The 24,417-nt window shown below is 38.7% G+C and overlaps 2 protein-coding genes across 2 annotated transcripts; both read left to right on the top strand.

The window, feature by feature from the left end:
* Nucleotides 1–3,037: 3,037 nt before the first annotated feature.
* Nucleotides 3,038–4,435, top strand: LOC115711023 (uncharacterized). The gene has a single exon (XM_030639365.2). It carries the CDS (start codon nucleotides 3,038–3,040, stop codon nucleotides 4,433–4,435), a length of 1,398 nt encoding a protein of 465 aa, XP_030495225.2.
* A 162-nt stretch (nucleotides 4,436–4,597) lies between these two features.
* LOC133036859 (uncharacterized) lies at nucleotides 4,598–5,697 on the top strand. The gene is made up of 2 exons (XM_061113621.1): nucleotides 4,598–5,570; nucleotides 5,672–5,697. The coding sequence occupies exons 1-2, from the start codon at nucleotides 4,598–4,600 to the stop codon at nucleotides 5,695–5,697; spliced, it is 999 nt and encodes a 332-aa protein (XP_060969604.1).
* Nucleotides 5,698–24,417: the final 18,720 nt, after the last annotated feature.

Genomic DNA, 24,417 nt, shown 5'->3' with positions numbered 1-24,417 from the left:
CAAGTATGTTGATTTAACAACCTAATATTGAACTTCTAAAACGATGAACTAAACACATAAAAGTTAAGAATAACTTACAGTGATTGCAGCGGAATTAATGTCTCCTTCCACTCAGATCTCTAACCCTTGATTTCTGTCTGTAGCAGAGTATAATCAAGATCTGAGCCCGAAAGTTCTTCAGTTGGATGTGATCCTTCACAGTCTTCCAAACTATAATGAGGTACTGAGTGATGTGTGTGGGCACTTCTCTCTCACTAGGAATTTCGAAATTTCTCTCTTGTTTTCTCTCTTGATTTCGTGTGACACAATGCAAAGCAAAGCTTTTCCAAGCACACCAAGAGTAGAGAGGGGGGAGGCTATAAATAGGAAAAGGGAAGAGCACAACTTTCCAAATAAACAGTTTCATCTTTTACTGTGTAATTGAATAACTGCCTTATTTAGTGTGATCCACCACTTTCCTATTTAGCCTAGGTTTTGATTAGCAATTATATGGCAATTTAAATTGAAAATAATAATTGGGAGACATGCAAGCATGTGGCCGGCCATGGTGTGTATGGGCCTCACATGGATTTTGCAGTTTCCTCAATTTTATTTCTATTTCTCCAAAAATGCCATTTTTCCAATTCTAATCATTTAAATGCCAAAGCTAATTATTCAATAACTAAAATAGATTATTAAATAATATTGCCATTTAAAATAATTATTAATTTAGACATGCAAAGTCTCATAATTAATAATTAAACCTAGAAACCCTTTTATTTACAATTTCATCCTTAAACTGTGAGAATTCACAAATTAGACATAGTCTAACTTTTAGAATTATAATTGATTAATCATAAATCAATTATAGAGTCTTACAAACAATATAGTCTCAACTAGAATGGGGACCATGGATCTATATGTTGAGCTTCCAATAAGTTGAACCGATTTACCAAGTAAATCCCTAACTTATTAATTCCTCGTTGAATCCACACTTAGAACTTGGAATTGCACTCTCAGACTTATATAGAGCATATCATATGTTTCACGATATCAATATGCTATCTCATTTAACCATTGTTATAATCTTAATGTGATTTAGAGATCCTCTATATAGATGATTTACATCGAGATGGGACCAATTTACCGTTTACACCCCTCAATGTATTTTGCCCCTTTGAACACTTAGTTACCTGTAAATGATGTTTTTGTGATTTGATATACAGTCACTGAAACAAGAGCTCATCCATTTACTTCTATTTAACTAAGCTCAAAAGGAGTCATCACTTTACTTCTATACACCAGTAGAAGCTATAGATTTCCATATTTATGTTCAGCACTCCCACTCAGTTATGCTATCATGTTCCCAAAATATATGTATTATCCTGACCCAAAGGTAGGCTTAACTAATAAATCAAAGAACAAGAATAGCACTCCTGAGATTGAGCCTAACCATATCAGGATTTAGATTCTCTTAATCTAAGATCAACTTCTGATATTGACTTGGAAAGATACAACGGTAAGTTTACAATATCTTTGACCAAGTTCAATATCGGTCCAGTCCAATGCATACTCCATACATTCGAAACCAGTATACTTTGCCAATATTCTGGAAAGAACATAACACTTACTCCAAGTGTAAGTATACTTCATCGCTGATTATCACATCAGTGTAAATCCAAAACACTGATGAACAGGGACCAAATCTTTTGAATCATATAATCACAATCACATTCCACTGTATTGACAATACTATAATTGTGAATAACTATATGTTCTGGATTTAACTGATTTTGTGCATATATCAAGTATATATATATTAAACCATAAACATGTAACATACATGTAATCATAATTCACTTCAAAATTCTAAATTGATAACTAATCAGATTGTAATGGGTTTTGTTATCTCTCAAAAAATCCAAAATAATGGTGCATGAATTTTTACTCGAGATATGGAGGTCCAACAAAGTGGAGCTTATTGGCCATGGAGGAGCTCATGGACCAAGGAGCAGCTCAAGGGCCATGGAGGAGCTCATGGGCCATGGAGGAGCTCATGGACCATGGAGGAGCTCATGGACCATGGAGGAGCTCATGGACCAAGGAGGAGCTCAAGGGCCATGGAGGAGCTCATGGGCCATGGAGGAGCTCATGGACCATGGAGGAGCTCATGGACCAAGGAGGAGCTCAAGGGCAAAAGAGGAGCTCATGTACCAAGGAGGAGCTCAAGGGCCATGGAGGAGCTCATGGGCCATGGAAGAGCTCATGGACCATGGAGGAGCTCATGGACCAAGGAGGAGCTCAAAGGCCAAAGAGGGGCATTGTGGGCGCACTAAGCTCCCAACTCCGTCAGATGCCAAGGTGCAACCGTCAGGTGCTAAGGTGTAAAGGGCTCTTCAGCTGTCAAATTATCTTAAGGACCTGATGGGCAAGAACCGACCCAATTAGCTCCCCTCAGGTACCCATGACCATCCGGGTCCGCTAAATACGAGGGACGCGTGCTGTTAGAGCTGCTCCGAAAATATAGTCAAAAAGTGATAAGTGAAGAGATATTTATTTTTTAAATAATTATTTTATTATTATTTTGTATCTTGAACCTAACCGAACTATAGTTACGGGAGGGCATACCTATGTTTAAGGGATTTTAAATCCTAGATGAATATCTATATAAGGGGGGTGAAATCACTTGTAAAGGGACCCCTGAAATGGAGACTCACGAGATCATACTCTTGAGCTCCCTCTCTCAAATTCTAAAAACTCACTTGAGGAGTGAACTCTTGGAGAACATAACTCTGGAGAACTCACCTCAGGCATTGAGATCAATAATACTCCAAGTGGACTAGCCTATTACCGCTGAAAGGGGGTGAACCACTATAAAATTCTTGTGTTCGTTTATGGTGAATTTCTTTTTGCAAACCGGTTTACTTTGATTAACTATTTCTTGTGTTCATCTTGCTCGTTTTACGATCTTCTTAGATCCGTTGACTAAAAACCGCGTCAACAGTTTGGTGCTTTCATTGAGAGCTTTGAGCACAGGTGTTAATCACCCTTTACCATCATGGTGAGTACAAGACGGACGAACTATGAGGAGGAGGATCATGATGACCCCATGAACGAAGGAAACACCATGGAACACCATGAAGAGTACCAACCCGCTGAGCCCGCTGGTGAAGGGACCTCTCGACGCCCAGGCAAACAAGCAATGCCTGATGAAGAAGGTCGGGTCCAAGATGCAGGAAGCTCATCGTCACCATCCCATGGTGTACGGCGAACTACCAACGTCCATGAGGTGTACATGGAGAACGAGGCATTGAGCCAGCATTTAGAAGAGACTCTCAGGCTCAAGAAAGAGTGGCAAGAGAGGTATGGAGCCCAGGAGGCCACAAGGCCACAAAGAAGGGGAACCCGCGGGCGTCTTGGTACAGCGAGAAGGGGACGACCCCGTGGGAGTCGTTCAACACGTTACCCTCCCGAAGGTCAAGAAAGATCTAGGTCACCAACAACCCAAGGTCGTGATGCTAGTGCCATACCACAACGACCTTCTCGTGAGAACGACAACCATGGTGGGAGGAGCGAGCGCCCTCCATCCCAACAAAGACCACGAGTAACAACCTCAGGTCGTGAGAATAGGAGGAATAATGTACGCCCTCCTACACAACAACAAATTAGGAGGGATGCACGAGGACCTACTGCCCCACAAGATGATGCTGTAGATCCCCCACGAGGAGACTCCCGTGAGGAGAGGGGCACAACACACAATAATGGGATCCCACCATCTCAACCACTTCCAGCACCTAAGGATATTGGTGGGGACGAGAGGGGAAGAGATCATGTTCGAAACCCTCCTTCACCAATCAGGTTCCCACCATCACCAATAAGGCATCCTGAGCCTCCACGTACTAATGCACAAGCACCACATCAACCAGCCCCAAAGGGGAGATCACGACAGAGGGAAGCACCTCCAAGTCGCCTTCCAAGTCAAGACTTGCCTCGACCCCCTCAAAACGGGCAAGAAAACTACCGAGACAACCATGCTCGACAGGTACCTCAACCTAGGGGATATGGACGGGAAAGGCAACGCACCATCTCTCGTGATAACTATGTCCGTCCGAGACCAGCACCCAGGGAGACTAGACCACAGCGTGCGCGACCCCACTCACCCCGAGACGATAGTTATTTATCAAGATCTCGGATTGTCGCAACACAATCATATGCCCAACAACGGCCTGCACCTCGGGGGCCGCAACAAGAGAGGACGGTGAGCTTCATGGGGGAGAGTTACCGTTCCGACTCAAGGAGCCGATCTGTGAGCGTTCAAGACAATGCACCTCCTCCATATTATGAGGAGCACCCTCGATACCCCCCACGTGATGCAAGGAGCTCTGACCTTCGGGACCATCTGAACCAAAGGCGACAACCTGACTTGAGAGACCACTTGAACAGGGGGCACGATTAGAGGGAGGCTCCTTATCGGGCACAGTATGACATTCCTCCACAACAAGGAGAATATGCACCCCAGCTTAATGTGAACGCTCCTCCACCAGCCAGTCTCAATGCTCCTGCTCCTGTGGTAAATGACCCACGGATAACAACATTAGAACAACAAATTCAGCAGTTAATGAATGCCCAAGGAAGTGTCGGGGGATACGATTCTGATGAGGAACCTGAGCCTTTTGCTCCTCACATCTCGGCATTGCCATACCCCCAAGGGTTCAAGATGCCCACTATGACAAAATATGATAGAAGTACTGACCCGGGAGCCCACATTAGTGATTTCAACACATTAATGAGGACAAGCCATGTGAGTGGCGATCTGAAGTGCATGTTATTCCCGGTGACCTTGACAGGAGCAACAAAAACATGGTTCAACAAATTCAAGAAGCATTCAATCACCTCTTGGGACAAATTGTCGAGTGATTTTAAAAAAGAATTTCGTGCTGCCAGGTCTCGAAAACCTGATAGCTCTTCCTTGGCCAATGTAAAACAACAACCCGGTGAGAGTCTAAAGGCCTATATTGATAGGTTCAACATCGAGGCGGCCAAGGTGAAGAACGTTGATGACAGTGGGAGACTCATGGCCTTGGGGGCAGGCATAACTCATGGATCTTTACTATGGGATAGCCTCCAAGGGAGAAGTGCCCCCACTATTGACGAATTTATGAAAAGGGCCCAAAAATATATAAACATTGAGGAAGCCAGGTTAGCTAACAACCTGCCTCTTCCCTCAGGACAACCTGTTTCAGCTACTACAACAACAACTTCCACCAACCCAAAAGCAACAACTGCCAACCCTCCAGCTACCAATAACTCTGGGCACAATAATAAGAGAAAGGGCGACAATGGAGGAGATCAGAACAATGCCAAAAAGAGCAAAGGTTATCAGTCCATGTTCACAATATACTCCGAACTTGTGGAGACACAAGAAACCATATATGTGGCAAACGAACATCGGGTGGCCTTTCGGATACCTGAACCCTTGAAAGGAAGTCGTGCGAATAGAGATCCATCCAAGTATTGCCAATATCATAAAGACATTGGCCATACCACCAACGAGTGTCGAAACTTGAGGGATGAGATAGAGACTCTTATACGTAATGGGCCTCTCGCTCATTATGCAAGGAATAGGCAATACAACCAACAAGGAGCAAATGCACAACAACATGTAGCCCCACGTGCCAATGTGCAACCACAGGGGGCACCTGGAAACAATACTCCTAACCTGCCGACACAACCACAAGGGGGACAATTGGGACATAACCCGAACATTCCTCCACTTGTGGAAGGAGAGGACATATTGGTCATATCAGGAGGACCACACTTTGCAGGGACCACCAATGGGGCTCAAAAGAGATATATTAATGAGCTCAAGAACTCAGATAAGACTCCTTTCACACCAAAACAACGTGCTCCCAAGCAAAGTCGAATGGAGGACCAAACCATAACATTTTCCAATGAAGATGCTCATCATGTACAAAGTTCGCATAATGACCCACTGGTGATAACATCTCAAATCTCCAACAGGAGGGTAAGGAGAGTCTTGGTCGATAACGGTAGTAGCGTGAACTTGTTATATAAGATAACCTTGGAGAAAATGGGGTTAAGTGTGCAAGACCTACAACCGTGTACTACAAATTTGGTTGGATTTACTGGAGATGGTGTGGCCAGCACAGGAAAAATCACTCTCCCATTGACACTCGGGGAGGCCCCAAAAACAGTCACCCGGATGACGGAGTTTGTGGTGGTAGACCTACCATCTGCCTACAATGCCATTTTAGGTAGACCAGCGTTATACACACTGGGGGCAGTCACATCGATCAAGCATCTGGCCTTAAAGTTTCCAACTGCTACTGGGAGTGGAATAGTCAAAGGAGATCAACTGGCTGCACGTGAATGCTACAATGTGGCTATGAGGGGACAAACCCGACCAGGGGCCCAGATGTTGGTGGTAAACAACGATAATGAAGTGGAAAACAGAGGAGCAAGAGAAAGTTCTGCTATAGAAGAGATATACCCTCGTCTGGGCGATGACCGTATTGACTTGGGTCCCATTGAAGAACTTGAAGAAGTTACTCTTAACTTAAAGGAGCCAACCAAAACCGTAAAAGTGGGGAAGCACCTAAGTAAGGAGATTAAGAAGGCTGTTATTCAGTTCCTCCATGACAACCAAGAAGTATTTGCTTGGGCACATTCTGATATGGTAGGTATAAGTCCAAATGTCATGACCCACGTGCTGAATCTAAACAAAGACGTGCCCGCCAAACGACAAAAGAGGAGATTACTTGATGAGGTTAGAGCTGTGGCCTTGAAGGAGGAAGTAAGCAAACTTTTAGCCAATAATTTTATTCGTGAAGCCTTCTACCCTGTATGGGTTGCAAACCCCGTGTTGGTGCCAAAGCCAAACGGGAAGTGGCAAACATGCATCGATTTCACTGACTTAAACAAGGCATGTCCCAAGGATTGCTTCCCACTTCCTCGCATTGATCAACTAGTAGATGCTACCGCTGGTCATGAACTTATGTCCTTCATGGATGCGTATTCTGGATATAACCAAATACCCATGAATGTGGCGGACCAGGAGCACACGAGCTTCACTACTGACATGGGGCTTTATTGTTACAATGTGATGCCCTTTGGGTTGAAGAATGCCGGTGCTACCTACCAGCGACTTGTAAATAAAATGTTCGCCGATCAAATTGGAGTCAATATGGAAGTGTATGTGGACGATATGCTCGTCAAATCCAAACTCTCAAAGAACCACGTTGACGACTTGGAAGAGTGTTTCTCTATATTGAAAAGATACAACATGAAGTTGAACCCAGTCAAGTGCTCCTTTGGGGTATCATCAGGCAAGTTCCTTGGCTTTATCGTTAACTCAAGAGATATTGAAGCAAACCCCGAGAAGATAAAGGCACTAATTGACATGCCTTCCCCAAAAAGAAAGAAGGATGTCCAAAGCCTGACAGGACGCATAGCTGCACTCAATCGTTTCGTGTCCAAGTCCACCGATAGGTGTTTACCATTCTTCAACTTATTGCGAGGAAGCACTAAGATTGAATGGACAGAAGAGTGTGAACAAGCATTTCAATCATTGAAGAAACACCTGGCTGAACCCCCTATCTTGTCAAAACCAATCATGGGGGAGGTGTTGTACCTATACTTGGCTGTAACTGAGCATGCATTGAGCGCGGCATTGGTGCGTGAAGAGGAGAAGATTCAGAAGCCAGTGTATTACATCAGCAAACGATTTGTGGGAGCAGAGTCACGTTATCCCACCATGGAGAAGCTGGCTTATTGCCTAGTCCATTCGTCAAGAAAGCTACGACCTTACTTTCAAGCACATCCCATTCATGTCCTAACTAATCAGCCCTTACGACAAGTATTAATGAAACCAGAGGCCTCAGATCGACTCCTTAAATGGGCTGTCGAGTTGGGTCAGTTTGAGATCACATACCATCCTAGGGCGACCATCAAGGCGCAAGCACTTGCCGACTTCATCGCTGAATGCACTGGGTTGCCAGAGGAAAATAGTGCGAGAGAATTACCAGAATGTGTATGGCATTTGTTTGTTGATGGGTCATCTAACGAGCACGGCTCGGGGGTAGGAATCATTCTTGTCACCCCGGATGGGTATAGAATTCATTCAGCCTTAAGGTTTGGGTTTGAAGCATCCAATAACGAGGCCGAGTATGAGGCCTTATTGGCTGGGCTGAGGCTAGCAAAAGAGCTTGGTGCGAGAGCAATTCGTTGTTTTAGCGACTCCCAGCTAGTAGTCAATCAAGTATTGGGTGAGTATCAGGCAAGAGGATTAAAAATGGCGGCTTATCTTTTGCAAGTACAAAAACAACTCCAACAATTTGAGTATTACTCTATAGAACAAGTACCTCGTGAACAAAACTCGAATGCTGATGCCTTAGCAAGGTTGGCCACCACTGAGGAAGCTGATACACTCAACGTTGTCCCGGTAGAGTTCCTCCCTAAATCGAGTACCAATGTGGAGGAAAATGAAGAGGCTGACATGGAGCTGGTCGATACTCAAATAACATGGATGACTCCAATCATTGATTACTTAACTACTGGGAGTCTCCCTTCTGATAAGAGTGAGGCAAGGAAGTTGCTATATAAGGTACCAAGGTTTATTCTGTTGGATGGAAAATTGTACAGAAGGGGATACTCCATGCCATTATTGAGGTGTGTGATAGTTGAAGAAGCACAAGGCATATTGAAGGAGGTCCATGAAGGATTTTGTGGGGACCATGCCGGAGGGGATAGCTTAGCTAAAAAGATAATAAGGCAAGGATACTATTGGCCTACTATTAGTCAAGACTCTCTCCAGTATGTAAAAAGGTGTGACAAGTGCCAACGCTTCTCAACAGTACCGCGAGCCCCTTCAGTGGAACTCACTTCTATGACCTCCCCGTGGCCCTTTGCTGTGTGGGGGATAGATTTGATTGGATCTCTACCACAAGGAAAGGGTGGAGTTAAATATGCAGTAGTCGCGGTAGACTACTTCACAAAATGGGCTGAGGCAGAACCTTTGGCCACCATAACTTCAAAAAAGGTGCTCGACTTCGTTGTGAAAAACATTCTATGTCGCTATGGAGTTCCACAAAAAATAGTATCAGATAATGGAAAACAATTCGATAGTGATTTATTTTCAGAATTTTGTAAGAAGAATGGTATAGTCAAGAGTTTTGCTTCAGTAGCTCACCCACAAGCAAATGGACAAGTTGAGGCAGTAAACAAAACATTGAAGACTACATTAAAGAAGCGCCTAGAGGCTGCCAAAGGAAGATGGCCGGAGGAGCTCCCACAAGTACTCTGGTCCTATAGGACCTCACACCGAACAGCTACAGGAAATACTCCCTTCTCACTCACCTATGGGAGTGAAGCCATGCTCCCAGTTGAGACCCAAGTCCCCTCACACCGAAATCAGTACTATGAACAACACCGTAACCACCTACTCCTGGAGGAGGCCCTAGACTTACTTGATGAAAGAAGAGAGGAGTCACAATTACGTAATGCCGCTCACCAGCAACAGGTAAAGAAGTATTATGACTCTCATGTTCGGAATAGGGAGTTTATAATAGGCGACTTGGTGTTAAGAAGGGTGTTCTTAGCGACGCGTGATCCAACAGCTGGGGTCCTTGGGCCCAATTGGGAAGGACCGTATCAGATCGAAACTGTCTTGAGGCCTGGAGTATACAAGCTCGCTCGCCTTAACGAGGAGCAAGTGCCGCGAGCGTGGAACAGTGAGCACTTGAAGCGATACTACCAATAGGTGGAAGTCCTCCTCGGTCGGGGGTCCTTACCTTACTTTGATATTTAGCCAAGTTTCCTCTTAGTTTATTTATTTATTTAGTTATTTATTTTTATTTTTACTTTTTATGACCAAGATCTTCATTAGATTGTCATATTCTTAGAAATTCTTAAAGTTGTTATTTTCAACGCTAGAATAAAAATATTTATTATTTATTCAAAATATAGTTAAATTGCCAAACCCAAAAACAAGTCACCAAGGATAATAATCAAACCTTAGTAACTTGGGGGGCATAAGGGTATAGATTTAACTATACTCGTACCTAATCCTACAATTTCCATAAACAAAAATAATTTTAGAAAAGTGGTGAATTTTTTAAAATCACAAACACTTAGACTAAAAATTATAATGGATAGAGAGTGGATTTAATTATATACATGATAAGCACTTAATCTAGAAAAGAGAATTAACTCTAAACAAAAACTAGTAAGTCAAACATGTTCATCAAGAGAGCTTAAAGAGCAAACTCATTTAATTAGCTATTTAACTAAGGATAACTTAGAAAAAATAGAGTGTGTCAAGTACTTGGATGAAAAGTAACCAAGGAAAGAAAAACACAAATTACCCATGAAAGTTGTCTAAAGATAATAAAACTAAGGAGCACATGCGCTCGGGATAAATAGCACAAAGGCTAAAACTCTCAAGGAAGAGTATCTTCAGGCGGGTTCATAGAAGTAGAACCACCGGGAATATCAGTCGTGGAAGGAAGCGTGGCTTCTCGAAGGAGTCTTGCCTTGCATTTCATAAGCTCCTTATCTTTAGTCTGGGGAGGCATGTGTGAAAGGTTAAGTTTAAGTTTTTGGCTATTTTTCCACAACTGATAAAATTGGTCGTCGAAGGCGCGCTTGTAGGTCTGACGGTCTTTCACTGCCCTTTCCTCAAGTTTCTGAATGGTGTCCTTAAAAGCCATAACCTCTGAGTCATGTTCTTTAGTGACTGTATCTAGCGCCTTCTCTAGCGCCGTATTCTTCTTCGCAAGATCAAAGTTCTGATCAATGTAATAATTCACTTGAGTCTTTCTCTCCTCCAGCCGGGTCTGCGCATTATTGAGTTCCGTCAGTCTCCTACCAAGAATTTCCTTAAGTTCATCCTTGTCACGCTCATGCTTTGCGTCCGAAAGAGCGGAGAGTTTCTTCTGCTCCTTAAGGGCTGCTTCTGCGACAGCTAGTTTCTCTTGTAAATTTGAAGACTGAAGATTGGAGACCATGAATTGAGTCACACCCTAAAAAAAATAAGAGAATGAAAGGGTGTCAGCACAATAAAAGGATATGAGATCATATAAATATGAGCGTGCACATAAGAAGATAGGCTATTATCAATACAGTTTGATAAATAATCCATCACGTACCCGAAGGATGTCTTGGACTCCTTTAGTGACAGTATCACCTTCGTAGTTGGACATGTCACGCACCACCTCAACGGTTGCAGTTTTTCGAACAAGGAGGTCAATGTTGTCATGCACAGACTCTAGCATCTGAATTGTGGCATCATCGGGACGAATTATGGGAACCACGATGGAAGGTCTCCTCATGCGGCCACCAATATTTGGGACAGAAGGAGAGGCTTAAGCATTCTCCTCGCCTTCTACCGAGGCATGACAGGCTTCCTCAGTTGGGAGCAGGCTCGAGGGACTAGAGGAAGGTCTTGAGCACTTTCCTCTCCTCCAGAATCATTAACATCCTCACTCTCACCATAACTCGCAATTTGTTGGTGGAACATATCTGAATCTGTAAAAAAAAAAAAATCATTAATATCACAATACACAAAACATCATAATGTTATCATATGGGTATGTCAAAAAAAAGTGAATAAGTATATATTTAAAAAAAAAGGAGAGAAAGGAACCTTCAGAGCTATAATCATTGAGCATTGTAGTATCCTCGGGATTGCTATCAACACCAACAATCACTCCAGTGTCCCTCCTCGAAGTAGCGAGTGGTAAAGATATGTGGATGGAAGAGTCGGCTGTAGTAAAGATCCCATGAGAAGGATTCCCCCCGTCAATGGGAATAGCAGGAGCATCAGGTCCATCGATTGTGCTTGCGATAATTGTGTTATGCTCAAGAGGGTACAATCCCACTAACTTCAGCGTCTGGCATAGCTGTCAAGGCTGCCGCATGTTGAATCATCTCCTCGATTGGGATCGGTCTGGAATATGTACCCGTATGGTTGAAAGCCCGGTGGGTAGTGTCCATGGGGGTTGTAAAAAAGTAGGACGTCCAATGCTTGTCAATGCGGTTTGTGCTACAAATACCAGAAACATACGGCTGATTCCGTTCTCGGTTCATAAAGTAGAAGTATTCTGAATGGTTCATGGACGGGCAAGTCCGGAAGGAAAGGAGGTAGTGAATTTCATGAGGAGAAGGTCTTCCCCATCCCTTCTGATGATATATTATGAACAAAGCAGATAAGGCCAGGTACCCATGAGGAGCAATTTGGGCCGGCGAAACGTCAAAGTAGTTCGCCACCTCTCGAAAGTAATCATGGAGTGGCAAGGTCGCTCCAGCCTCGATGTGGTATTTCGTCCAAGCACAGGAATCACCTGGGGGAGAGCCGGCTTTTTGGCCTTTCTTCGCTGGGACTACCTTCACCCCTTCACCAAGAGGGTACAAAGAGAGGTAACTTTGCACCTCGGACGACTCCAAACTACTGTCTGGACGTTCGATTGAGACGTTGGGATCCCAAGTACTCTGATCATAGCGTGCCTTTGCCTCTAAGGTAGGCGCCATGCGCTGAACCTCTCGCTGGTTTCGCTTCCTTTATTTTTTGGTCGCCATGTGTGGAGCCGTTCCCTCTTGTTGAGTCCGCCTCTTTTGGGTAGGAGGATTTTGAGGAGCAGTATGAGCTTCATTTTCCTCTGGGCCGTCTTGGGAGGAAGGATTGGCCATCTCTGTAAGAGCGTGAGGGGTGGAGCACTCTCCTTCGTGCAAAAAGTACAAGGCCCAGCGTGGGAGGATTCTTTTCAATCTCTTCACTCTATGAATAGGACATGTAGTTTCGTGAGATCCGCCAGATGACTCACTACTACTTAAAGGGCTAGGAGAAGACGACGAATCAGATGAATTTGGAGGTGACCGGTAGTCTGAGTATAGGTGAGCAAGGAGGTCGTCGTCAATATGGTTGTCGCCTCCCCAATGGTCACGAGCATACATCTACAAACACAAGTATGGGGAGTGAGCATACAAGCATGGAATGAGGTAACAAAAAATAAATAAAAAAAAAATGCTAAGTTAAATTCACTTGGTAAGGTAGTGAGGCTAGTTAATTAAAATAAATTAGATAAAAACTAATTCAATCACAAAAATTAGATGTAAACTAAATTTGATTTAAATCAAATTGGAAATATCTAATTGTGTTAAGTTGGATTGGAATAAACCTAATTTAATTTAACTATGCTAAACGAATTTATTATTTTTTTTTTTTAAAAAAAATGTATTTTATTTTATTTTTTGGCTTGTTTTGGGTATATTAGAATTTTATTGAAGCATCAACTTCCTCTATGTATTCTTGGTATATACACATGTAAAAAAAATAAAATAAAGCAATATGTGTAGCTCCATGAGCTCCAACAAAGGAGCAAATGGCTCCATAAGCTCCTACAAAGGGGTCAAATGGCTCCATAGGCTCCTAAAATGGAGCTGAAAAAAAAATGAAGCTGAAAAAAAATGGAGCTGAAAGAAAAAAATGGAGCTGAAAAAAAATGGAGCTGAAAGAAAGAAAGTGGAGCCGATTGAATGGCTCCATGAGCTCCATAGGCTCCTAAAATGGAGCTGAAAAAAAAAAGGGTGGAGCCTATTGAATGGCTCCATGAGCTCCAACAAAGGAAAGTGGAGCTAAACAAAGGAGAGTGGAGCCTATTGAATGGCTCCATGAGCTCCAACAAAGGAAAGTTGAGCCTATTGAATGGCTCCATGAGCTCCAACAAAGGAAAGTTGAGCCTATTGAATGGCTCCATGAGCTCCAACAAAGGAAAGTTGAGCCTATTAAATGGCTCCATGAGCTCCAACAAGGGAAAGTGGAGCCAATTGGGACAAGAGGAGACCCAATTGGTATTATTACTTTTGTTTAAAAAAAAAAGGGGGTATATATATGCATCAATAGGCGTGGAGTAAGCCTCTACACATCCACACTCATCAATTCCTACATATTCCAACCTATTCTACTTTTTTGTCTTTATCCTCTAAAGCCTAAATAACCACAAACACATTTTTCCCTCCATTTTAAATGTCTTTTGGATCAAAACTAGAAATTTCAAATGTTCATCATTATCATCATCATGTTCTTCATTTTTTCCAAAAAGTTCACTCAAATCATACCAAATGCATAAATCTCACTCATTTCTAAAATAAATAGTGGATTAAGATAACCCATAGCCTACATTGCAAAGTTTCATTCATAGATTCCAAAAATTTCAAGCCAAATTTCACAACATTAGGAAAAATCAAATATGTAAAAAGAGGGTTTTGTGAAAAAGTTCAAAGAATACTATGATTTTCATATTTTCTATGAACTTTAACATGGAAAATAGAATTAAATAGTGAATGGATGAAAGAAACTTACTCAATAGTGATGCCCAAGCTTGAATCCTTTCCAATAATCTCTAGTTTCCACTTTGAGCATTCCTTTGAAATGGTTTTTGGAACTATTTGAGAAGGTTTTTAGAAAAGCTTTTATTTTTAATATAGAGTGAAGAGTAGAATGGATGGGTTGTGAAGAGAGGAGAGGCCTATTTAAAGGCTATAAGGATTAATTAATTTTTTTTTTCTTTCTTATTATTTCACTTCTTTTGTTTATGTCCAAAGATGCTTAAAAATATTGGTGGTCTTCTACATGTCTACACTCGGCAGTACCAATATATGCGGGTGTGAAGTCCAAGCGCGCGGGGATTATTTTTTCTACAAGTCCATCATAACATTATAAAGTTATGATAAACTTGGGGGGCAAATGTTATCTCTCAAAAAATCCAAAATAATGGTGCATGAATTTTTACTCTAGATATGGAGGTCCAACAAGGTGGAGCTTATTGGTCATGGAGGAGCTCATGGACCAAGGAGGAGCTCAAGGGCCATGGAGGAGCTCATGGGCCATGGAGGAGCTCATGGACCAAGGAGGAGCTCAAGGGCCATGGAGGAGTGTTGCGATATTTTTGCACACGCAAGTGTACGTATCGTTTCAAGTAGTAGACTCACTAGGAGTGAGGTCGATCCCACAGGGAGTGTAGTTAAGTACGTTAAAATTAAATTTTTACTTCTATTTGATTAAATAAAAGATAGGAAGAAAAACAATGAAGTATAAGAAAAATAGTTGGAAGCAACAATTCGAGAAAATTGATAGTTAATAAACTAGGGTGTCGATTTCAATTGTTTTTATTGAATATGGCCTAATATGATTATTTTCCTAATATTAATTCCTATGCAATAACAGGTTTACTAAGGTAATTTATAGTCTTCTCAGATATATAAACCTCAATTACATGTAAACTTTCTACTCTCGTGATAAATTTAACATGCAACAGGCATTAAGCATAAAAACCCTATAAGCTATCTAAACCATATAGGTACTCTCGTCCTATATCGAAATTCAGTTCTATTTTACTATAGCATATTTGACACTCACTTCTCAGATCTCGCATCAAAATCATAGACAGATAATTGGTGATCAAGCAATTAAAAGTAATTAAGCACAAATAAAATAGAATACATAGAAATTAGGGGGAAAATAACTCATATTAAAACCATAAACAATGTCAAACAATATCCATCTAACCCTAATAAAGTGTTTAGTTACTCATGTTCATTGAAGCACAATTACACATATTAACTTTAAGAAAAAAAATGAAAATAGAGAAGAGAAGAAGAGTAGAATGCTGAAAACCCTGAGAAGTATGCCTCCAATTTTGCAGTTGATCTCTCCACTCTGTATCTGAACTCTCACTTTTTTTCTCTCTGAGATTGCTTGATGAAATCAACTCCATTCTTCCCTTTATATAGGCATTGAAGGCCTAAAAATATGGAAAAAAACGCACTATTTAAATTCCCATTCGGATTTAAATTTTTGGGAAACCTCAAACGAGATATTTTTTTCTGCTGCGTTGACTGATAGTATTTTGGTCATAACTCTCTCGATATTGCTCGGAATCGGACGATTCAAGATGTTCCGGAAAGCTAAAAGAGAGATCTAAAACTTTCATGTTTTGATTTTTTCCAAAATCCAATCAGAACACCGTCTAATTCAGGCTTGAAGTTTCGACTTCTACAATTTTCTTTATTTTAAATATCATGATATTTTTTATCAATTTCCCATCTTTTTCTCTGATATTTTTCTAATCTTCTTCTATTTTAAATCTGTAAAAATAAAAGATAACAAGCGTAAAAATGCTCCAAACACGATTAAAACTTAATTAAAAATATACTAAAATTAATCTAAAACTAATACTAAAAATAACCTAACAAGGAGCTCATGGGCCATGGAGGAGCTCATGGACCATGAAGGAGCTCATGGACCAAAGAGGAGCTCATGGACCAAGGAGGAGCTCAAGGGCCATGGAGGAGCTCATGGGCCATGGAGGAGCTCATGGACCATGGAGGAGCTCATGGACCATGGAGGAGCTCATGGACCAAGGAGGAGCTCAAAGGCCAAAGAGGGGCATTGTGGGCGCACTAAGCTCCCAACTCCGTCAGATGCCAAGGTGCAACCACCAGGTGCTAAGGTGTAAAGGGCTCTTCAGCTGTCAAATTATCTTAAGGACCTGATGGGCACGAACCGACCCAATTAGCTCCCCTCAGGTACCCATGACCATCCGGGTCCGCTAAATACGAGGGACGCGTGCTGTTAGAGCTGCTCCAAAAATATAGTCAAAAAGTGATAAGTGAAGAGATATTTATTTTTTAAATAATTATTTTATTATTATTTTGTATCTTGAACCTAACCGAACTATAGTTACGGGAGGGCATACCTATGTTTAAGGGATTTTAAATCCTAGATGAATATCTATATAAGGGGGGTGAAATCACTTGTAAAGGGACCCCTGAAATGGAGACTCACGAGATCATACTCTTGAGCTCCCTCTCTCAAATTCTAAAAACTCACTTGATGAGTGAACTCTTGGAGAACATAACTCTGGAGAACTCACCTCAAGCATTGAGATCAATAACACTCCAAGTGGACTAGCCTATTACCGCTGAAAGGGGGTGAACCACTATAAAATTCTTGTGTTCGTTTATGGTGAATTTCTTTTTGCAAACCGGTTTACTTTGATTAACTATTGCTTGTGTTCATCTTGCTCGTTTTACGATCTTCTTAGATCCGTTGACGAAAAACCGTGTCAACAGGTTTTATTTAGGGCATAAAAGCCAACAGAAGCTTAGGACATTGGGATTTCCAATGGCCTTTCTCATTGCAGTAGAAACACTTTCCTTTTGGTGTATTACCAGAAGCTCCAGCCTTTTTGTTCTTAGCTGCTTTCGCAGCTTGAGCTCGCTTCTTGGCATTTTTCCACTTCTTCTTATGATTGGATTTGGAAGTAGAAGCAACATGTGCCTCAGGATTACTCGTCTTATTACCATTTCCAGAATTCTGAGGTTTATTCCCTCTTTTCTTGGGACCTCCAATCAAATTTTGATATGTCTAAAGGTCGTTGACTAAAGTATGAAAGTCTTGTTCCTTCTTATTCATGACATAATTTGATGTATAGGGCAGAAAATCTAGAGTCAGACTATTCAAAATGAGACTCACTTGAGTAGTCTGATCCATTTTAGCACCATGATTATGAGCTTCCTAGGAATAACTAGCCATCTGGAGAAGGTGATCACGCACATTCTGATGGGGTTCCATCTGTGCGTTGATGAATTTCTTAGTCGCGTCAAAACGAGACTGGATAGATGCCATACCGAATAGCTCAGTTAACTGCGTCATGATTTCTGCAGCCGTGGCAGTGTTTGCAAACCTTGTTTTCAAGGTGTCAACCATGCTGGAAAGCATGAAGTATCGTGCTTTATTGTTAGCATTCTGCCAATGCTCGAACTTCCCTTTCACAGTTTCGGCTGCATTGTCACCTGGCTGCTCAGGGGACGGCTCAGTCAACACAAACGAGGCACTTTCACCTATGAGAGCAATATTAATGTTCTCTCTCCACTTTGGGAAGTTAGACCCATTTAGCTTATTTTCAGTTAAGAGTGACAACATGGGATTCGACATTGCAATTCAGGATACTACAAGATAATACATAGATATCAATTATGGTTTAACACAAAATCTTATTCAGAAATTATTAGCACATAGCAAGTAGGAATGACTAGAGAAAATACTAAAAAAAAATTCAATTCTAAATAATTTCCAAGGTTTTCAACAAACTGATATCAGTGTCCCGTTTAGGCGAGAGTCAAAGCTATCATCTATTGAATAGAGTTGTCAGCTCATCTAAAATGACAAACATTCTAGCAACCTTTTATTTGATCGAAAAGAGAATCCGACATTGTCCCGTTTAGGCGAGAGTCAAGGTCATTCCTATTTCATGAGCTTCCACCATTGTTTCATACGTTTGTAAGTCTTATATAATAGCCACCATTAGGGTGATCAATACTAATATAAATAACTTACAAATATACTTATCTTTCGAGATTAAACGAGGCTAACTTGCTAATGAACGTTCCTCCATTAGGGAGGATTACTCACTAAAACAATAGCTATGTAAAACCAACAATAGAGATCGAATACCTTAAATTAATAAAGCTCATTATTTAAAAATGTATTTTCTTCTATTATTTATTTATTTTAAATCTATATATATATTTATTAAATTTTAAATTTAGAATAAAAATCTAAGTAAAATTTAATTTAATATTTGTAAAGTTAAACTTAGATGGTTAAGAAAATAAAATGAATTATTTTCATCTTAGTATTAACTTTCCAACAAATATTAAGAAAATTACTAAATTTGAGTTGTATTAATTTAAATTAATTTGCAACTCAAATTATATTTTTCTACCAATATATATATATATATTGTATTTCCAAAAATATCAAATTTCGAAATACATTAAAATAAATCAAACTTTACTTAGAAAAAATACTTCAAGAAAAAATATTATCTATCTAGATTTTCTTGACTAATTAATCCAATCTCTAATAATATATTTTAGTTCCTTTATTTTAAATTAAGCATTAAATGAAAAGATCATAGATTTAAGTTGATTCAAAATTAATTAAAATAATTAATTTACAATTTTAATCTATCTTTCAAGATAAATTCAAAATCATCTTGCATAATTAAATGCAATTTTGAAAAATAATTAATAAAATAAATAAAATATATTTTGAAAATTATTCAAATTTAAGTTGTCATGGAAATACCCAACTTAAAACAATTTTTTTATTTAATTAAATATCATGAAAATAACAATATCTGAGTATCATTATGAAAATCAACTTAGATATTTAATTTTTAACTTAATTAAATGTATTAAATTCAGGAAATAAATAATTAAGTGTAGAGAAGGCTTAATTATTAATTTCCAATTTAATACAAGGAAAAATATCCTTAATTGAATTGTACCAAAATTAACTATTAAACAATTCATTTCACAATCAATGATTTTTTCCTATATTAGAAATAATAATTAGTATAGAAATAACTATCTAGAAAATATCTCAATTCAACTAAGTATCTTTTCAAGATTTGGAAAATATCTGATTTAAGTTATTATAGAAAGAATCTATAATTTACAACTTTAAATTTTCCAAACAAAATTTAATTAAATATCAAAATTAGGTGGTAACTACCCAATTTAAAGATATTCCATTTTAAGTTTAAAACCAACTTAAAAATATCTTTTAAGAATCTTCAATAACTAATTCCTAGAATTCTTCAACTTAATATTAAATTCAAAAGATATTCAAATTTAAGTTAAAACGGAAAATTAGTAACTTAAATAGGAATATTTAATGAAATAATAAAAGTAAGTTTCAGAAAGAATCTAGTTAGTTAAAATTCTTTATTTAATTAAATACAAATAGTTTATCTAGAAATGAAATTCATTAAACTATGTTTTTCTTAAATTAATTTCGAAGAAATTAATTATGTTGCTATTCAATTTTATTAGGTCAAACTAGTTTAATTAACCTAGCACAGTTATCCAAATTAGGCAAATGGGCCTTTACAATTGGGGTTGTTCATGTGAGGGGGGGCTGGGTCCAGTATGTCGTACCCACTTCTAAGGCTCCCAACTGTCACACAAGGCCCAAAACAGAGGAATTTAACCTTACAATGAACAACTGTTATTAATTGAATAGGCCCATTAACTAAATGAGCCTAAATAAAATCTATCAGGTTATGACATTTTATTTAGCAACAACAACCTATATGTGTCTATAACAGAAATTAAACATATAGGCTCACACAGGCACACAGATTTGGATGGATCCTATCATGTTTCTAGGTCATACACAGATGAAAGAAGAATGTAAAATTTACCTGTTACAAATTATTTACTTGATCTATCATCAATTGAACCATGGGTTAAAAACAGATCATTGGATCTGTCAACAAGTTAACCCTGGGAATTTAGATCAAGCAAAAATAGGTTTTAGAAAACTTACAAACAATCTAAAACACATACTCCTGCAACAAGGTTAGATTTGGATAGTTGGAAGTAGGATTTATTTAATTTTAAACATTAAACTTTATTTCGAAATTTAATTAAAAAAAAATTCGGTTTTAAAGAATAAATTAAAATTAAACCTACAATTTTTGAAAAATTAGGTTTTGGGTAACCTAAATATCATTTCAAAATAAATTTGCTAACTTTCCTTTTTAAATTTCATTTTATTTAATAAATTAAATATTCAATAAAATAGAAAATGGTAAATACATACCCTTTTCTGATTTTACAATCTAATTTAGGTAAAATAACAAAATTTAAAAGAGTTAACAAAAATATCTTATTTTTTTTAAAAAAAAAATACCATGATTATAGTAATCTTATTCTAAATAAGGTCAATTAAAAAAAAATTAATAAAAAAATTAATTTCTGACCTTTTATTCAAAAAATAAGATAAAATAATCAAAATTTAAAAGAAATAAGAAAAGAGGTAACCAATACTTGATTTTATCCTATTTTCAAATTCAAATTACAGTAATATCTAAAATTAATTTTAAAATAAAATTAATTTATTTCTGATAATTAGATTTGAAAATTGAAAAACAAAAATAAAAATACAAAACTATACAAAAAATCGGAAGTCAATTCCATGAAATAGCATGAAAAATCGAAGAAAATGAAGAAAAATAGCAGGTGGTACGGACAGCATGCAAAGCATGCTGTCCGCGCGCATAATGAAGTGGGACAGCCGAGAAACCTCGGCCCTGGGAGGCTGCCAGCAGCCCTTCCGCACGCGTGGGGTGGGTGATCACCACCTCGATTTTTTCCGATTTTAAAAAATTTATAACTAATTCAAATTAAATCGAAATCGAGTTTTGAAATAAAGTAAATTGCTTAGAATTTTCCAAACTATCCAATAAAAATAATTCCAGATATAGATAATCAATTATTTTTCCCCAAATTCACAAACATCAATCAAACATCAATATGACACACCATGAAACCATCCAAATCATAAACAAATCGTTTTAAGTCCAAATTTCTTGCAAGAAAATCAATTACCATGGCTCTGGTGCCAGTTGTTGGAAATATATTTTACCAGAAACTTAGATCTACTCACAAGTATGTTGATTTAACAACCTAAAATTGAACTTCTAAAACGATGAACTAAACACATAAAAGTTAAGAATAACTTACAGTGATGGCAGCGGAATTAAGTGTCTCCTTCCACTCAGATCTCTAACCCTTGATTCATGTCTGTAGCAGAGTATAATCAAGATCTGAGCCCGAAAGTTCTTCGGTTGGATGTGATCCTTCACAGTCTTCCAAACTATGATTGAGTTACTGAGTGATGTGTGTGGGCACTTCTCTCTCACTAGGATTTTTGAAATTCTCTCTTGTTTTTCTCTCTTGATTTCGTGTATAGCAATGCAAAGCAAAAGCTTGTTTTAAGAGAAGAGAGGGGCGGCTATATATAGGAAGAAGGGAAGAGCACAACTTTCCAAATAAACAGTTTTCTCTTTTACTGTGTAATTCAATAACTGCCTTATTTAGTGTGATCCACCACTTTCCTGTTTTTGCTAGGCTTTGATTAGCAATTACATGGCAATTTAATTTGAAAATAATAATTGGGAAACATGCAAGCATGTGGCCGGCCATGGTGTGTATGGGCCTCACATGGATTTTCAGTTTCCTCAATTTTATTTCTGTTTCTCCAAAAATGCCATTTTTCCAATTCTAATCTTTTAAATGCCAAAACTAATTATTTAATAACTAAAATAGATTATTAAATAATATTTCCATTTAAAATAATTATTAATTAGACATGCAAAGTCTCTTAATTAATAATTAAATCTAGAAACCCTTTTATTTACAATTTCATCCTTAAACTGTGAGAATTCACAAATTAGACATAGTCTAACTTTTAGAATTATAATTGATTAATCATAAATCAATTATAGAGTCTTACAAACAGTATAGTCTCAACTAGAATGGGGACCATGGATCTATATGCTGAGCTTCCAATAAGTTGAACCGATTTACCAAGTAAATCCCTAACTTATTAATTCCTTGTTGAATCCACTCTTAGAACTTGGAATTGCACTCTCAGACTTATATAGAGCATATTATATGTTTCACGATATCAATATGCTATCTCATTTAACCATTGTTATAATCTTAATGTGATTTAGAGATCCTCTATATAAATGATTTACATCGAGATGGGACCAATTTACCGTTTACACCCCTCAATGTATTTTGCCCCTTTGAACATAGTCACTGAAACAAGAGCTCATCCATTTACTTCTATTTAACTAAGCTCAAAGGGAATCGTCACTTTACTTCTATACACCAGTAGAAGCTATAGATTTCCATATTTATGTTCAGCACTCCCACTCAGTTATGCTATCATGTTCCCTAAATATACGTATCACCCTTACCAAAAAATAGGCTTTAACTAATAAATCAAAGAGCATGGATAACACTCCTGAGATTGAGCCTAAGCATATCAGGATTTAGATTTTCTTAATCTAAGATCAACTTCTGACATTGACTTGGAAAGATACAATGGTAAGTTTACAATATCTTTGACCAAGTTCAATATCGGTCCAGTCCAATGTATACTCCATACATTCGAAACTAGTATACTTTGCCAATGTCTTGGAAAGAACATAACACTTACTCCAAGTGTAAGTATACTTCATCGCTGATTATCACATCAGTGTAAATCCAAAACACTGATGAACAGGGACCAAATCTTTTGAATCATATAATCACAATCACATTCCACTGTATTGACAATACTGTAATTGTGAATAACTATATGTTCTGGATTTAACTTATTTTGTGCATATATCAAGTATATATATTAAACCATAAACATGTAACATACATGTAATCATAAATCACTTCAAAAATCTACATTGATAACTAATCAGATTGTAATGGGTTTTATTTAGGGCACAAAACCCAAAAGTTTGGCCATCAGTTTGCGGGTGATAGGCCGTGCTTCGCTTCAAGTGAGTACCTTGCCATTTGTATGGCTCACTCCAAAAGTGACTGGTAAAAATTCGATCCTGATCTGAGATGATGGACAGTGGTAGCCCGTGAAGTCTCACGACCTCCTTCAAAAAGGTTTGAGCTATTATGGCTGCTGTAAAAGGATGTTTCAATTGTATAAAATGAGCATATTTGCTCAATTTATCCACCACCACCATAATGGTATCCCACCCATCAGACTTAGGTAACCCCTCAATGAAATCCATGGATATTTCATCCCAAACTTGGGCCAGTAAAGCGATGGGTTGAAGCAAACCAGCAGGTGTGGTGGCTGCATATTTGTTCTCTTGGCAAGTTGGACATTCACTTACAAATTTCAACACATCTTTTCGCATGCCTGTCCAATACACTTCTGCTTTTAACCTTTGATAAGTTTTCTCTTCTCCCGAATGGCCTCCTATTGGAGAGTTGTGAAATTCTTTTAAAATGGTGTGTCTTAGAGTGGACCCCTTAGGAATCACAATGCTCCCTTTATAGAGCACCATGTCTTGTTGGAGGGTGAATCCAAATGGGGTTTTAACTTGCTGAATGTCTTGCTTGATGCCCTTGAGGAAGGGATCTTGTTGGACCTCTTCCTGTAATTTATCCCAATGCTGCCATTGTGGAAGATTAATGTTGTTGAGTTCTGTTGTTGCTGGTTTTCGGGACAAGGCATCAGCCACTTTGTTACTAGCGCCTGATTTGTAAAAAATATCAAACTCGTATGTCATGAGTTTTGCTATCCACCGTTGGTACTCACTGCCAATGATTCGTTGTTCAAGCAGAAATTTTAGACTTTGTTGGTCAGTACGAACAATGAATCTTCGACCCAACAAATATGGCCTCCACTTACTTACTGCAAAAACAATGGCCATTAATTCCTTTTCGTAAATAGACTTGAGACGACTTGTTGGCCCCATTGTATGGCTGAAATAAGCTATTGGTCAGTTTTCTTGCATGAGAACAACTCCAAGACCATATCCT

The sequence above is a fragment of the Cannabis sativa genome, chromosome 4 (genome assembly GCF_029168945.1).
Source record: "Cannabis sativa cultivar Pink pepper isolate KNU-18-1 chromosome 4, ASM2916894v1, whole genome shotgun sequence".
Taxonomy (NCBI): domain Eukaryota; kingdom Viridiplantae; phylum Streptophyta; class Magnoliopsida; order Rosales; family Cannabaceae; genus Cannabis; species Cannabis sativa.
The sequence above is the reverse complement of the archived record's forward strand: the minus strand, read 5'-3'. Positions and strand labels throughout refer to the sequence as shown.

Bases quoted from the DNA above. Each gene is read 5' to 3' on its own strand.
- LOC115711023 (XM_030639365.2), top strand. From the start codon at position 3,038: ATGGTGAGTACAAGACGGACGAACTATGAGGAGGAGGATCATGATGAC.
- LOC133036859 (XM_061113621.1), top strand. From the start codon at position 4,598: ATGAATGCCCAAGGAAGTGTCGGGGGATACGATTCTGATGAGGAACCT. The intron at 5,571-5,671 runs GTAATGGGCCTC...GTGCAACCACAG, and splicing joins TGAGATAGAGACTCTTATAC to GGGGCACCTGGAAACAATAC.